General features: G+C 42.1%; 2 protein-coding genes across 4 annotated transcripts in view; one reads left to right on the top strand and one right to left on the bottom strand.

Moving 5' to 3' along the window:
* Positions 1–17,428, bottom strand: part of LOC308083072 (engulfment and cell motility protein 2) — a 302,126-nt gene that overhangs the window by 99,810 nt on the left and 184,888 nt on the right. The window lies entirely within an intron of this gene.
* LOC308081772 (inter-alpha-trypsin inhibitor heavy chain H3-like) lies at positions 2,766–17,171 on the top strand (the record flags this gene model as incomplete). Its single annotated transcript, XM_080423396.1, has 19 exons — positions 2,766–2,926; positions 3,094–3,198; positions 4,037–4,199; positions 4,337–4,447; positions 5,248–5,376; positions 5,819–5,935; positions 6,057–6,225; positions 9,706–9,831; positions 10,495–10,676; positions 12,195–12,380; positions 12,923–13,062; positions 13,186–13,346; positions 13,965–13,991; positions 14,090–14,158; positions 14,263–14,376; positions 14,655–14,856; positions 16,234–16,406; positions 16,757–16,868; positions 17,033–17,171. Coding segments are annotated over 19 exons (2,586 nt in total), but the record flags the coding sequence as incomplete, so codon positions are not given.

Below are 17,428 nucleotides of genomic sequence, written 5' to 3'. Positions count from 1 at the left end.
GTATTGTGCTGTGAACAGCTTTCTTTAAAAAATACTGGAATTAAAAACAAACCCAGTGCGTGTTTTTGCAATATTGACAATATTGACATTAGTGAGTGCACTTTGCAGTTTACACAGTAGCCTCTATACCTCTCCCCCACAGTGGACATTGATACTCTCTCATCAGCACTGCTTTTTGTAGATGCACTAATGTTAAAGTGCATTCGAGGACAAACTTGGCACAAATCCTGCTCAGGGCTCTGCTGCCATGACAATAGTCACACCAGGGGCCAGAGATAGAGGTTTCTCCCTCCCTCCAAACAGTATAAGAAAATTTAAGAAATTGAGTTGTGTTTTGGGGTTTATGGTCCCTGAAACACAAAGTTAAAGTGACTATAGAACACATGCTATGGCATGCATGCACACACACATACTATGGCATTAATATTACGACCTTTTTGTGAAACAGTGGGTCAAAAGGTAGATAACACTGATACCATGTTGATGTGTGAGCTGGCTGTTGTAGCCTAGTATTGTACTGTACAGTATTTTGGGTTGGTCTTTTACTACTTTGCTAAATGATAATTTCCTGGTTAATATTGGGGTTGTTTGTTTTAATTATAATTTTTGTGAAATGCACCACCCCATCGAATATGACAGTTTACCTGTAAAACTTTAGCATGCACACACCATATTTTCTTGTGAGGTGACACACATGAAAGAAGGGTGCGGGATAGCTGGGGAAAATATTTCAACACAACACACACATTTTGAGCCCTCCTCCTGGGCAGGGACATTGGGGCTCTCTTCTAGGCAATGAAGTGAGTGAGTGTTTAGTCATGTCTAGGTTGAGGAGCGTTGTGCTGCTGTGGAGCTGTGTCTGCCTCTGGCTTCTCAGCCAAGCCCAAGGAGCTTTGGTTATCTCCCGCAATGATGCTGTCATACAGGTAACATCACTGCTTCTCTTCTCTTTCTGCTATTTTGTAGTTGAATTTATAATAATAATAATAATAATAATGTATTATGTATTATTATAATGTATAATGTATTTCATGTATTTAATGCAACAGCACAACAAATTTAAATGCAATTAATGTAATTCAGTCAACCTGTGGTTCCTTTTTGAACTGTGGGATCTCAATGCTTGCATTTAGTCCTCTTTTATGGCCCACATGTGTTGTAGGGATGGGAATCACGAGCCCTAATAGTTAACTGAGAGAATCAGCATTGTATGCGTCTAAGCTCATCAATTCCTTTTATCAATGCCGGCAGGTTTTTCTGACTTTGTAAAACAATGATGTTATGTGTCTACAGCTGAAAAGGAAAAGAGTTCAGCCAACAGCTGCAAAGCTGCTACTTTTGTGGCGCCCCCTATGGGCAGATGATTGGATGTTTGTGATACATGGCATTGTTTGTAAGAAATTGGCTCAGCCCACAAATTTGTTAAGGCAATTAAAGGCAAATGATATGAAGTATCAAAACCCTGTTTGATGGTCATTGTCAAAGGACTCACAAGACCATTTGTGCGTGCCTGATGTTGTGATCTTGTGATCTTGGTTGTATTTGTTATTTTTTCTGTGTGAATGTGAAACCTGAAATTTGAGCTCTACCCCCCCCCCCCCCCCCCCGAGGAATCAAAAGGGAATCGATAAAGAATTAGCCCAAGAATTAGCAGAATTGCTAATGACCATAGGGATGGGAAATGATAAGATTTTATTTATATCAATGCCATCTGTCTGGACTGTTCAATATCTATATACTATATATTATACATGCCTCATCTCATCACAGCTTTTTGCTCTTATTTTACACTGATATAAAACTCTTAACTATACTGTATATGTTATAATTTCTCACTTCTCTCATCTTACTTTACTGCATAGATCTTTATAGATTTTCTCCTTTTTTATATTCTTCTCTTTCTCTCCTCTACTGTATATGCATGAATAGAGTATGTGAGAGACTTGCATCGGTTTGTAGCCTCTATTTTAATTCACCTTTCTATGTGAATTCCAGGAGACACAGGATGCCACCAGGTTACTTAAGGTATATAGTTCAAATGAAATTGTTGGAATAACTACTTCATGATGTTGGAAATTCAGTGCTTATATATTTTATATATAACTTAATATAACTTTTGACATTATTATTAATCATCGTTATCGTTATTTCACTGTTTAGTCTGAAATGAAAACATTTTGGTACAACTAAATACTTATTTTAATGGTACTAAATGATTCACATTACTCACTTTAATAAGTGATTGAAGATGCCTGCTGCACTGTAAACTTTGTAAACTCCTCAAGTTAGACCTAGTCATAGTGGCCTACTCATACTGTATTTAATCCCAGTTAAATCAAATTACTAACATTATGATGAGTGTCTCTTCATATTTTTATTGCAGAAAAGAAGTACAAACAACATAGAGGTAAGAAACAATTATCCCTTTTTTCAGTCTGTTAATGAAGAAATGAAAAATACAACTGTCATTAGACAAGCTTGACTCATGTGGAATAACAATGTTTTTCATGTGAACAAAATGCTAATACTTTTTCTTTGACACCAATTAGAGGCAGCTAGCTCCCTAGTTGTGAAAGTGAGAATCTATCAAGATTGTGATAAAAAAAATCTATAGTGCACCTTAAAGGCTGTTTCATATTTCGCAAGACAAGTGTCTGTGGACAGTGTCGAATGTCAACGAACACTTTTTGAGCTGTATAGGTAGGACATATATTCTTTGTCTCCAATAATTTCCCCCCCTCTATCCCTCTCTCCCTCTCTCTCTCTCTCAGGTGGAGGTGGACAGTGTTACAGTGGACTGTACCGTAGCATCTCGTTTCGCTCACACCGTCATGACCTCCACTGCTCTGAACAAGGCCAACTCCTCACAGGAGATCTTCTTTGAGGTGGAGCTGCCCAAGACCGCCTTCATCACCAATTTCAGCATGTCAGTGCCATGTCTCTTCTTATTGTGTGTTTAGTACCCGTGTCTGCCTCTGTATCTCCCTGACCATTTTCACCGCAATGTTCCAAAGCTCATATGCCTTTTGGAATTTTAAATGACAACTATTAGTGATCAACCTCTGTTGCGTTCTAACTCTATTTGCTTTTCAGGGAAATTGATAATCAGATGTATGTTGGAGAGGTCAAAGAGAAGGAGAAAGCCAAGAAGCAGTACGAGAAAGCTGTCTCATCAGGACAGACTGCTGGACTGGTCAAGTAAGTCTCAGGGCATGTTACTGGGAGAGGGGTGAAATAGCTATATCAGATGACATTGCCCTAGTCTCGGATACAGCATAGAAAGGAAGGGAGTGCAGGAAGATCGGCCTCAAGCTCAATGCCAAGAAAAAAAAGTATTAACAGTTAACACAGGGGACAAAACCATTGCAACTGCCGATGGGATGAGGTAGTCGAGGACTTATATCTCCGGACCTGGACTGCTTCAACGGAACAGGACCTGAAGGTCCAGAGGGCACTTGCCTGGAATGCTCTGCATGGGATGAGGAGAGTGTGGAAATCAGACATGGAAGTAGACCTCAAGAGGGGGCTGTTTGTAGCTAAAGTAGTAGTCAGTGCTGCTGTATGGGGCATGCGCAAAGACATGGACCCTCACAGAACAACAGGAAAGGGCCCTGGATAGTCTACACAAGAATTCTACGAATGGCACTATAGGTGTCACATGGACGGACCACATCAGAAATTAGGTCCTCTACGGGGACCTAACAGGGGTCACAGACAAGAGAGAGGTCAGAGAGAGAAGGATGAGGCTGCAGGAGGGCCAGCAAACTGACACTGTGGGAGCCAACCCAGGGCACAGCCAGGAAAGGCAAGAAGCACACCACCTACATAGATGCACTGAGGCGCTACAGCGGAGCTAACAACATTGCAGAGCTAACAACATTGCAGAGCTCAAGACCCTGATGCTAGAAAGGAGGGTGTGGAGGGCAGCAATTCAGGTTATTGTTGGTGTTGGCTAGACCGCCCTCTCGCATCACATGGTACTTTATATTCCCAATCATTCTTTTATTCATTATTTTTTTGTTTGTCTGTGTTCTAGGGCCTCTGGAAGAAAAATGGAGAAGTTCTCTGTGTCAGTAAACATTGCTGCCAATAGCAACGTGAAATTCATTCTGACCTATGAGGAGCTTCTTAACAGGAAACTAGGCCAGTATGAGATTCTGACCAGGGTCAAACCCAAGCAGCTTGTCCGGAACTTTCAGGTTGGTGCCATCTAATAATGACTGAGCATCAGTGAGGACCAATTATACTGTATGAATATAAGTTGAAAATGGGTGAAGTGGTCCTTTAATGAAAGGCTAATCTCACTTTGTGTATGTTTGTGTCTAACTTTGCACAGATTGTGGCAGATATCTATGAGCCACAGGGTATTGCATATGTTGATGCCTATGGTACCTTCTTATCCAATGAGCTGCTCCCTCTGGTGGAGAAAACCGTCACAGACAAAAAGGTAGAGGGCTAAACATGGCTCTACATTCTCATACATTGTCAAACCCGTCCCAAGGTTCTTCGGACAGCTCGTTTTATTAATCTCTCAAATTCTACCCTACCCTGTTGAATAACATACCCGTCTTCCCTAAAATGAAACTATTAAATATGCATACAGTATCTTCCATAAATCCAAAGCACACTGTAGTTTTGTAGAAAGAAAAAGTAATGAGTAAGTGGGCAACCTACTGACAAACTACCCTGATGACCACCAGAGCAGGCCTCAACATTTAGGTTGTTTAAGGATAATTCCTTTAAGGATAATTCCTTTAACAGGTCCATTCATGAAAGTCCTTGCGGTCTTGTTTCCAATGAGGGCCTGTGAGCAATTAGGGGTTAAGAGTCTTGCTCAGGGACAAATTTCATTTCATCGACACATTTGCTGGCCTGGCCTGGAATCGTACCTGGGGCAACCAGGGCCTCTGGCTCCCTAGGCGGGCTCACTAACCACTCAGCGATGGTCCACCCCATCTTAAATCTGTCATGAAAAATAAAGGCAATTTTAACACTTTTTAAAATTTTATTTTTTACATAAAACTACAGCGAGCCTTGGATTTAAGGAAACCTGCTGATTACAATCTCGCTTAAGAATTAATACTTCATTCCAGCGACAAATTGCAGCACACTTGAACCATCCAAATAGCACCTGTATGTGGCAACACACCTAAGAACACCCAGCAGCGCTTCTACCTCTTGTCTTCTATTAGACATGTCAGATGTAAGTTTGCACTAAAGTGAATGTATATTGTATCCTTCTTTCAGGCACACATCTCCTTCTCACCGACACCGGAGCAGCAGAGGAAGTGTCCAGACTGTGAAGGAACTCTGCTCGATGGAGATTTCATCATCAAGTACGATGTGAAACGGACCACGAGCCTAGGGGACGTTCAGGTCTGCTGTCTATTGTATCTATTTTAATTTAATCTCCTCAATGTTTTCTCCTCTATTTAAAGTGTGCTGTTGCAATTTGATTGTAATTGTTTTCATTCTGTGAAGCACTCTGTGTTGCCCTGGTGTATGAAAGGTGCTGTGTATAAATAAAGTTGCCTTGTCAACAAATACACCGGTTTGACCTTAAAATCTTTCTGCAAACTATTAAATAGAGACCATCTTACTCTGATCACATATACTATAGGTTGCAGAGTTCTTGATTGAAATGAAAATTCCTAATTAACATAATGAACATTCCTAATGCAAAGCATGTCCTGAAAACTCTAATGCAGCAAAGCTGTTGACCAAAAACTTTATCAATAGTCGTATAGTTACAGCTCTCCCCTCCCGTCACTGCTTTCTGAGTATACAGTACAGTACATTTGTCTTCTTTTCCCCTCAGATTGTGAATGGATACTTTGTCCACTTCTTTGCACCTCCTGACTTACCCAGAGTTCCAAAGAATGTGGTGTTTGTGATTGACATTAGTGGATCCATGTCTGGAACTAAAATAATTCAGGTGAGAAAGTGTAAAGTATGTGAGACAGTGAGTGTGTTAGAGAAAAATGTCTACAGTATTGTATGTGGGCTATTCTATATACATGTTTATGCATGACCTCTGATCTTGTTACCCTGTGCAGACACGTGAGGCATTGCTGGCCATCCTCCAGGACCTGCATGAGGACGACTACTTTGCCATCATCCTGTTTGATCATAGGGTTAAATTCTGGAAAGAATCTCTTATTAAGGCCAGCAAGGAAAACGTGGCCGAAGCCCTGACATTCGCCAGAGGGATACGTGACGATGGATGTAAGCATCAGAATAAGTCACATCTTGGACACTGCACTAATGATTCCTACAGGTTGGTAGGAGGTTCAGTGGGGTGTGGCACTAGGAAGAATAGCACATGCCTACATGAGCGTTACATCGTCCTGGTGAAACTTCTCAGTGTCAGGTGAAAAGAAGCGGCATTGATGTCACATGGATCGGAGGAGACATAATTGTCTGTGCTCTCCCTAGGACCAACTGTAGGAGTAGCAGTAATCTCTCAAGAACAGATTCTGCTCTGCGTTGGAATCTGTCGTGAAGGCTCGTCATAACGTGTACACACTGGGCTACAAGTGGGCGTGCCTTCAGATCAGGAAGCAGGCCGCGCTTTACCCAATCAAATGTAGTGGGCGGGATTCACATGTCCGTCGATCTTTCCCCCTCGAAACAAACCCAAACTAATTTAACAATAGCGTCCGCGGAGCAGACAAAACCACGGAAAGATATTCACATTTTAACTTACTCTTTCATCATAGAAACAAGTTGGCTTATAACCAAAACGATCCATGTTCTCTGGGAGAAGTGGTGTTAGTGTTCCGTGTAGAAATATTGTTAGTGGGAATGAAAACATAGTGGCACCCACCGGAAGTGAAAGCTGAAGGCAGACCTAAACATAGACATATAAAGGTAGACGCCTCCTCTGGCTCTGAAGCGTCGGCATCTCGGACGCACTTCCGCTTCCTCTATGCTTCCGGGGGCAAGCTGGAAACTTCCGTGTGCGTCACAGAAGGGGGCGTTCGGTAGGCCAATCAGAGGCAGGTGGGGTGGGTCTTTTCTTAAGAGGCAGCCGTGCAGCAACTAGTCAGTTAGACGCGCTGTGATTGGCCAGTAGTTAACGTGATGTGATTGGTCAGTAGTCAAACAGCCCCCGGAAGAGCTTTGTATTGAGAGACCAGTCGTTACAATGAACTGCAGAGGCCAATGAGGTATCTAGGTTTCTATATCTATGGACCTAAACCCCGGTTTCCTTTGCGCACGTGTGCTACGTCGCCATACTCCCAGAGCCAATGTAAGATAGTACAAACAGCAGAGGGCGCTGTTTTTCATTCTTATTTGGTTCTGGGTTCCCAGATTGGAGTAGCAGTGACAGAGGGACTAGAATGCACAGGGAATTGGAATAATTAAGTTTGGGGAAAAGGGGGGAAAAAAACACTATGAGGAGTATTCCTCCGGATGTGCTCCAGTAGGCCTACGTCCTCTCGGTGAAGCTCATCACTTGCAGGTTAAAGGAGCATTTCACGCCTGGAAGAACTTACAGTCACTCAATGTTAATAATATTTGTAGTAGATAACAGTAGCAAAATTTGAAATTTGCACCCTATGGCCAGAAAAATATAGAAGTCTGTGTGTTTGACTGGGGTTTGACTGGACTGCTGCATTACTACAATGACCATAATGCTTTGGGGCACTGCCCTTCCTTGTGGGGAGGGGAGGCTGCGTGGTCTACATTGTAGTCTACATTGTAGTCAGGAAATAAGGTGAGATAAAGAGACTATGAGTCAAATGACTCATAGTCTCTGAGGATCATCATCATCATCATCTGTTTAAAGTCCGCTTTCCAGGCTCCGCTGGGTTGGACTGGGTTCTCGCTATGGCTTTCTTCCACCGGGAACGGTCCATGGCCATCTCGTGATTGATGCCAAGTGCTTTCATGTCAGCTAACACGGTCATCTGCCAGGTCTTCTTAGGCCGGCCACTGGGTCTTGTCCCCTCCAAGTTGATCGACATTACTTTCTTCACCCAATCATTCTCCTCCTTCCTTACAACGTGTCCGTACCATCGCAGTCTGCCTCTCCTCACCACATCCACTATGGCCTCCACTCCCATCTTCCGTCTCAGCTCTGCACTGGTCTTTCTCTCCCTCAGTGATACACCGCACATCCATCTGATCATCCTCATCTCTGCTCTGTTCAGCTTCTCTTCATGCTCCACCCTCATGGCCCATGTCTCACTTCCATATGTCATGCCACTTCTGACGCAGGCTGAGTACACTTGCCCTTTCATCTTCAGGGATGGGGCCTTGGATGTTAGGAAGGGCATGAGTTCCCTGAACTTCTTCCATCCACTTCTCACCCTTGTGGTCACCGCTAGGTCCACCCCCCCATCAGCGTTAAGCATGTCTCCCAGGTAGCAGAAACTGTCCACCACCTCATACGTCTCCCCGTCTACTGCAAGCCCCTCTTGCTCGGCTGCATCTACCTGTGCGGCTTCTCCCCTGCACCGCTTGCACTGGAATGTTTCGTTGGCCACTTGCAGGCTGCCTTTTACTCCACTGCATCTCCTGTGGACCCATTTTTGGCAGCCCTTACACTGGAGAGAGTTAGCTTGTACTCCCTTCCCACAGACTCCACATGGCCATGCTGCTGACTGCGGTATCACTCCCAGGCCAGCACCACCAACCATGACCTTTGACTTCTCCGCATTCACCTTCATCCCTTTCACTTCCAAGCATGTCCTCCAGGCTGCTAGCCTCTTTGCTAGGTCTTCCCTTGAGTGAGCCATCAGTACCAGGTCATCCGCATAGAGCAGCTCCCATGGTAGTCCACCCCTCACTTCCCTCGATACCACATCCATCACAATAGCGAACAGTAATGGACTGAGTACTGATCCCTGATGCACACCCACCCTTACTTCGAACCCATCACTGTCTCCCATTCCCGTTTTAACTACTGTACATGCTCCACTGTAAAGAGCCATGACCACCCTGACCAGTCCCTCCTCCACTCCAGACTTCCTCAGGGCCCACCTCACCACCTCTCTTGGCACCCTATCGAATGCTTTTTCCAGGTCAATAAAAGTATAGTACAACCTCTTCCTCTTCTCCTTATGTTTCTCTTGCATCTGTCGGGTGACAAAGATTGCATCTGTTGTACCTTTACCGGGCATGAAGCCAAACTGCATGATATGGATACAAATCTAAAAATACAGATAAAACACAAAAAAACACACCAGGATCATGTTTATGGGTCCTAGACCTAGATAAAAATAGGGGTTTGATGCAAAATCGGTGTATTGGAGGAGGCATGCCATCCAGTCCGAAGACCAACCAGTAGGGGTCAGCAGTGACAAGATTACACAAATCAACAATAGAGGGTATGCGCATGCTTAAAGTGAATGGCACATCGAGTGGCAAAGCAACATGCAAAGTGAGTTTAACATTGTTTAATGTTGTTTAATGCAATCAGATATGACTTTTCTGTTTGGATGCATGGGCTGTCAAGGCCAGAAAGTATTTTTTTGACACTCAGTAGGCATTCCTGCATAACTTCCGGGTTTGATGATGATGTCACACGCATACCCTCTATTGGGAAAATACTTGGCAAAAATGTGTAAATAATAAGTCTCATCTTTGCCCTTGATCACTTCCTTATATGGATTATGGATAATGTTGGAAAGCAAAGAACCAGATCAATTTGATTTAATATCATTGCACAGAATTGACATGTGTGTGTTCTCCTTCCAGATACCGATATCAATAAAGCAGCGCTGGCTGCTGTAAACATGCTGGTGAAAGACAGGCAAGACAACACCCTCCCAGAAAGGAGTTTCGACATGATTATCTTCATGACTGATGGAATGCCAAACGAAGGTGAGCTCAACTTTTGAAATGTCATACGATTAAAGGACTGAGCCCTGAAGCTTAACAAAAGGTAGCCCTGCCACTAGGGGGTGTACGAATACTTTTTATAGAAAATTGTCTCGTCTACTTGGGTTGGCCAATTCATTTGAAAGAATACAAGAGCATTGAGCATTTGCTAAACCAAAGACCAAAGCTGATGTTTGCAAATATACGCTGTTAATTTGCATTTTTTCTGTCTGTGCAGAGTTGTGGCACGCAGAGGACTGCACATACAGTACTGTAGTTGGGGCACATTACATGTATCCCTGAGTATAGGCTAGCTAGTGTATTTATATTGAACTGTGTGCTACAGGGCACATGATTTAATGAGCCCTGTAACAAATATTTCTGGTAATTTTGTAGCTATAATATTGTATAAACTATGTGTTTATATATATACTCCTGAATCTGTGTGTGCTTTTGGAAATACATGTAAGATATTATTGACTACGTGTTAATTTTTCCATCTTTGCAAATGTGTGGGAGCTAACCTCCTGTAATGTATTCTGATAAATGTTTGTGGTCCTGTCAGTGATAGGATGGAAGGTACCGCATTGTACTATAAATATTTGTGTTCGTTATATTCTACATAATACTGTATATGTACAACATATACCGTATATTTACATACAGGAGTTAGTGACCTCCCAACGATCCAAGAAAATGTACGCAGAGCTGTTGATGGAAAAATGTCTCTCTTCTGTCTGGGATTTGGAAATGATGTGGATTACTCCTTTCTGGATGTGATGGCCCAACAAAACAAGGGACTGGCCCGCAGAATCTACGAGGCCTCAGATGCGACCGCCCAACTCCAGGTGCAGTAAGGGAGGGTGTGATACAGGATTTATGATATGAGATAGGTATGATATAGGACACAGCTATTAAAGTTCAGTCAGTCAGTCAGTCAGTCAGTCATTTTAAACAGGTAGAAGGTAACGTATAACATACATGTATGGTCAGACGAAGGAGGAGCCAGGCTCGGAGGCAACCCACAGTGCCTAGAGCCTCCTAGTGTCGCCAACACCTGCTGCTAACCCCCCCAAGAGACAGTGGGGGCAGTAGCATGTCACTAGGACACAGGCCGGGGTCTGATCAGCCTTGGTCGGGTCGCCTGGAGGAGGGTGTCTGTTGCAAGACCCGAAACACCCAGTGACTCCAGGAAACAACACTGATGATGTGTCCAAGTTTGTGCATTAGTAGAGGTTTTATTAACGGATGCAGAATTCTGGATAAATACTACTAAATGCAATAAATGAAGTCACACACTACCGTGTTGGATGCTGCCGACTGAATTTAATAGATCAACAGTCTCAGTGACACCTCAACTGGGTCCCAAACAAGACCCAAATGAAGGCATTGGTAAAAAATGTTGTTGACCCCAATGCATTCATCTGGGTGAGACTCATTTGAGCCCAAGATGAGGGTATTGGCCAAAAAGTTTGTCTATTAATTTGAGCTGCCTCTAGCAGTGTGTGAATTATTTTCTTTGTAACATTTTAGTCACTGCTCCCAAACATTTGCCATGTCCCCCCCTTGTTTTAAACATGTTTCGAATAAATCAACTCATCCTCATGTAACCTAGTTTATATCCTCTAATACTCCTGTTTCTTGTTAAGGTCCGATAAGCTAGTTGCCACAATTAACAGCCTTACTGTATGTGTAGTAATAACAACATGTTTGAGGAATTTCAGTCAGGTTTCAGAGAACTCCATAGTAAAGACAAAGAACTCCATAGTAAAGACAAAGAACTCCATAGTACAGACTGGCCTTCCCAACGTCCTTTTAACAGCAGAGTGTTCCATTTTAGTTCTCTCTAGGCTGCTACTTTTACCACTGTGTGGTATCCGCTGGGCCATACCTTGATTATTCGAATAGTCGACTAATCGATCGAGGAAGTCTGATTCGACTGCCGTTCTCTTAGTCGAATCATGGAGAAAATAAATTGCATGATTTGATTGAGAGATTCGAATCATGCAAAAAAAATGATTAAAAAAAAAATGTATTCGACTATAGGCAGCATTTGGCCAATCAGAGTCGAGAAATCCTTGGTCGGGGACAGGCCCTAGTATCCACACAATGTGGATAGTTGTCACTGACACTGCCTTATATTGGTTGAGCTCCTACGGTACCACCTAGACAAAGCTTTTGTGTTGCATTAAGTGACTGCTGAATTTACCAGCGGTGACCTGCATGGCTTGATATAGCCAGCCTCATCCTATTGTATAAATACATTTACTGGGTTTGCATGCACTTTTTAATCTCTGTTTGGAAAAGTGATATTTAAATAAAGCTTATTTTTTCTTCTTATTATTATTATATTATATTTTCCACAGGGTTTCTATGAGGAGGTGGCCAGTACTCTACTCTTAGAGGTGGACCTTCGTTACCCTGACAACACCGTCGATTTCCTGACCAACAACCACTTCACTCAGCTGTTCAACGGCTCAGAGATTGTGGTGGCCGGACGACTGGGTGACAATGACATCGACAACTTCATGGTGGAAGTGTTCGCCAAGGGGGTGAGACAGAGGAGTAACTGTAGTCTCTTACTTTAGATGAAAAAGCACGGTAGCAGTGTTGATTTCGTCGACTAAACCTATGACGAAAAATGTTTGTCGACTACCTTTTTTCACTGACGAAAACTAAATAAAAACGAAATAAAAAACTAAGCTACAATGACTAAAACTAAGACTAAATACATTGACAATTTCGTCAACAAATAAAAACTAGACTAAAATGTTAGCTAATGGAGAAGAATTCCAGTAGAACTAAAAGACAAGCCATTTTAAGTTGCGCTCGGGTATTGCGCTCTGAAAATAGCAGATCTACAGCGCGGCGCGTTTTGAGCTTGTAGATCGGCTATTTTCAGCATGCAACCAAGTGTAAAATCAGCCATCACAATGCCATTGAGGCCCGCCAAAATACATTTTAGTCGACTAAATCAACTGTAGATTTAGTCGACTAAAATCTTCCATAGACTATTGACTAAAACTAAATAAAAATGTGCTGTCAAAATCAACCCGTGCACGGTAGCCGTTTACGCTCTTCTCTTTCTCTATAGTCTGTTGAGGACTTTCAGGTGCAGGGCCAGGCGACCCCGGTAGATTGGAACGTTATCTACCCAGAGAAGGAGTACATCTTTGGGGACTTCACAGAGCGTCTGTGGGCCTACATGACCATCCAACAGCTACTGGAGCAGAGGTCTGTTTGAATCATCTCTAGCTACAGTATAGAGCTGCTCTGTCAGGACGTTGAGACTCTGGACTTCTTACAGTGTAGATACGTCTATTATGAATACTGTTTTTCTTTTCGTTTTTTTTCCAGTAAGACTGGTACACCAGAGGAAAAAAGCAACGCCACAGCCAAGGTTCTTGAGATGTCCCTGCAGTACAATTTTGTCACTCCACTGACCTCCATGGTGGTCACCAAGCCTCAGACTGAGGATGGAGAGAGTGATTCCTTCATCGCTGACAAACTCACTGAGGGTAGGGAAGATCAGTGGTGGAAAAAGTACTCAAATGTTTTACTTAAGTAAAAGTATCAATACTGCAATGTAGAAGTACTCTGTTGCAAGTGAAAGTCCGGAATTCAAAATGTTACTTGAGTAAAAATACAAAAGTATTGGCATCAAAATATACTTAAAGTACCAAAAGTAAAAGTACTCGAATGTTTAAAAATAGCAGACCTACAAGCTCACAACGCGTCGCGTTGCGACGCGTTGTGAGCTTGTAGATCGGCTATAAAATAGGGCTAAAGTGGTCAATGTATGTTTCATAATATCAAAATGTACATCTGAAAAGTAACTAGTAACTAAAGTGTTCAAATAATTGTAGTGGAGTAAAAGTACAAAATTTGCCTCTTGAGATGTAGTGGGGTAGAAGTATTGGAAATTGGAAATACTCCAGTAAAGTATAAATACCTAAAAATTCTACTTAAGTAAATGTACTTAGTTACTTTCCACCACTGGGGAAGATGGAATGAAAAGGAAAAAAGTGTGACACTTGACTGTGGTCTCGTCTCCATCATTAAACAAGCACTATTAAAGCTGCTGAATCCATACGTTGTCATCTTCTAATATCTTTTCACTATTTTATTTTCTACAGAGCAACGACAAGAGGCAGAGAGACTAGGTAAAACATTCCATTTCCAACCAACAGAATAAGAAAGGTTTACGCTTACAATGTATTTAGGCTACTTTTAATCTGGATGCCATTTTGTGTATAACCAGGTGCTGCAGGTCAGGTGGACAAAAGCATGATTGGATACAGCATACCACCTTATGATCCCACATATCTTGGTAAATACCCAAGTGCTAACATATATTTAGCTCAGCTTCAGGTATTGGCAGCTGTACTTGTATCCAATGTTAACTGAGCTCTAACCTTGATAATATCCTTTCAGTGGATGGAGATCCTCATTTCATGATAGAGCTTCCAAAGAGAGATGATGCACTGTGCTTCAATATCAACGACACACCAGGCACCATCTTCAACCTGGTTAGAGACACGACCACAGGTGATTAAAATATGATTCTCTTTTCGTTTTTTTATTATTCACATTGTCAGAGCCAAAGATACTGTAGTGGACAACTTCTGATGATTATTCTAACAGCCATTTTAGTTTTACACTTAAGATTTGGACATAATATCGATGTAGATTTGAATACTCACTACATCTGAACAGTGTTGTATTTTGTATGAGTTAAAGGGTAAGTTGGTGGTTTTCTTTAATTGTATGTATAATAGTTTTCATCTGTGTTTTGTGAGTGACTGAATCCAGTTTTGGTTCCTTAGGAATTCTAGTCAATGGTCAGACTATTGGAGATAAGAAAGTTGCCCCCGATGGTAAAATCAACAGCTACTTTGGACGTTTCGGCATCATTCACAAGACCCTTGAGGTGAGGCTGAAGGTGACCACTGAAGACATCTCTGTGTTACAAGATGGAAAACGTGTCAAGTTACTGTGGTCTGATAAAACTGCCCTCAAAGGACCCAAGTAAGTTATTGCTTTTTTAGAGTACCTTCTCGCTCAATGACAGGACAAGTACACAATATGATATTTAAAGTTAAGGCTGAATTAGGGTGACCAAACGCCGTCTTTTACCCAGACATGTCCTCTTTTTGGGTCCTTAAGATCTGTCCAGGTTATTATTATTTTTTTTACAAATTCCTTAAAATGTCTGGGGTTTGCCTAACGTGTACCACAGACCAATAAGCATACATATTTACAATACACATTGACGGGTTCGTTCAGAAATACTGGGAGCGCACTCCAGGTATTCTCTAGTCATTCATAAATTCAGACTGGTCGGAGCGTCACAGATTCTCATAGCGTTTTTCGAACACACAAATTGTAGAAGTTGCTGCATTGGCATTTATGCCCAGGTATTAAATAGGCTACCACTTTATGTAACTGAGTGGTTGTATTCCTTCGCTCAGATCAAAATATGCACCGAGCTGAATGCACTGCTCTTTGACATTGAATACAAATGCCAGTAGACTACCTCTCTTTTTCTTAATATTGCATGTTTTGAGGCTGTTTTTTATTATTATTGCAGTCTAGAGATAAATTAATCCTAAGACTTGTTATAGAGAGATAATTGGCTACGGCACTGATTTATTTTTTATTGTACAGAAGAGCTATACTTTGAAGGAATACACAAGATTTATGAAGCACCTTTGAATAAACTTTTAGTATCTTTATGCATCTTCTGAGTATTGTTACGACCCGGCCTAGGGGTCACCAGGTGTAACACAAAAATGTACTCCCTCCTACTCAGTCCCCAAACATAGCCAGCCATAGCCAGCCAACACCCTGAGGTAAATTACCTCAGGGTGGGCCCTTAGACATAAACACCTAAACAAAAGAAAACACTATTCTTACCTAGACCAAACAGGAGGCAAAAATACAAGTATCTAACCTAATGTAACCTAAAGAAAAACTGGTACCAGCTGAAAACAAAAGAAGAAGAACGGCCACTCATGTTAATGCAAAACTAAAATGATGACAAACACTGACAAAATACTTGTGCAGATTAAGGCTGGCCAGGAGGAAGAATTGTTAAGAAATGGCAGCTTTATACTCCAGTCCATGAAGAGGGAGCCAATCATCTGCGAGGTTCAACCTACTAGTTACCAGTCACACCCAGACACCACTCAGTCACACCAGCTGGTACTCAATCAGTCACTCCTCACCACTCAAGCACACATACACCAATGAGGGGAGAAACATACACAGGGCAACACACAGGAAAATGTAAATGTAATGTACACCTATCAACATTCCCTTCTCCCCCCTGCCTCGTCTCTTCCTTCCCTCCCCATTACCTCCCTATCTCTGTTCTCTCTGCCCTGGCACCTCGATCCTTTCCAGTATGGATCTTCTCTTGACCAAAGACTGCACCCTGACGGTCAATCTAAAAGATTCTGTGACGTTTGTGGTCCTGCTACACCGGGTCTGGAAGAGCCACCCATACCACCAAGACTACCTGGGCTTCTACACCGTGGACAGCCATCTTCTCTCCCCATCTGTCCACGGCCTGCTAGGTACAGAACCACACACTAGGGGGCAGCACTAGGACAGGATAGAATATCAGATGTACCGTACACTGAAACATCTATTCTACCCTCCCCATTAAGTCACAGTAGGATAAAAGAAATGTCAAAATAATTGATCGCCTTTGACCTACAGTATTTGTGTAGTTAAGTTGTTTTTCAGCCCTCATTTATGTTGCAATATGGCAGTATTATAGATTATCACACAGCTAGAACTTTATTTTACATTGTGCAATGGGCCAATGTAGTTTCAGTGCAGACTAATAGAGAATGAACCAGAATGATTTCCCTTTAAATACAAAACAAAATAAATGACAATGGTGGGCTGTCCTGTCCTCCAGGTCAGTTTTACCATGGGGTTGAGTTTGAGGTGGGAGATCTGCGTCCAGGAGAGGTCCCTGAGAAACCTGATGCCACCATGTATGTGAAGGGACAGGAGCTCAATGTGACCAGGTACACATGACTGTCTCATCCTATAGGTATTAGGCTGAATGAATATTTCTAGATCTGCTACAGGTAAAAGTGTGTGTTTGTCTTTGTTTCAATAATGTACTGTACAGTTTTTTATACAATTGAGTCGATATACAGTAATATGTCTCTTACTCATTGGTCCACAGAGGCTGGCAGAAGGACTATAGGAATGATGTGAAGAATGGAGTAAATATTCCCTGCTGGTTCATTCATAGTAATGGAACAGGCCTCATAGATGGAGACGCCTCAGATTACATTGTGTCTGGCCTGTTTAAGACTTACTGAATACTGATTCAGATTCCAGATTTATAGAACAAATGTTCATGATTATCATTCTTTAATTGTAACATTCTATACTTACGTAAACTGCAATTGTACACTAAGATTTGTATTTTTTATGATTTTGTTTTCATGGGGGATGGGGGGGCTTTAATTGATAGGCAGAGAGACAGCAAACACAATTGGTTCTCAAACTTTTAAATTTCAAGGACTCTCAAACAAAATGGTAGCCCTACACATGCTTATTCTGTGCTACACAAAGT

The sequence above is a fragment of the Gymnoscopelus braueri genome (genome assembly GCF_963280865.1).
Source record: "Gymnoscopelus braueri genome assembly, chromosome: 3".
In the NCBI taxonomy this organism is placed as follows: Eukaryota; Metazoa; Chordata; class Actinopteri; order Myctophiformes; family Myctophidae; genus Gymnoscopelus; species Gymnoscopelus braueri.
Note: the sequence above shows the minus strand (reverse complement) of the source record. Positions and strands in the feature narration are given on the sequence as shown.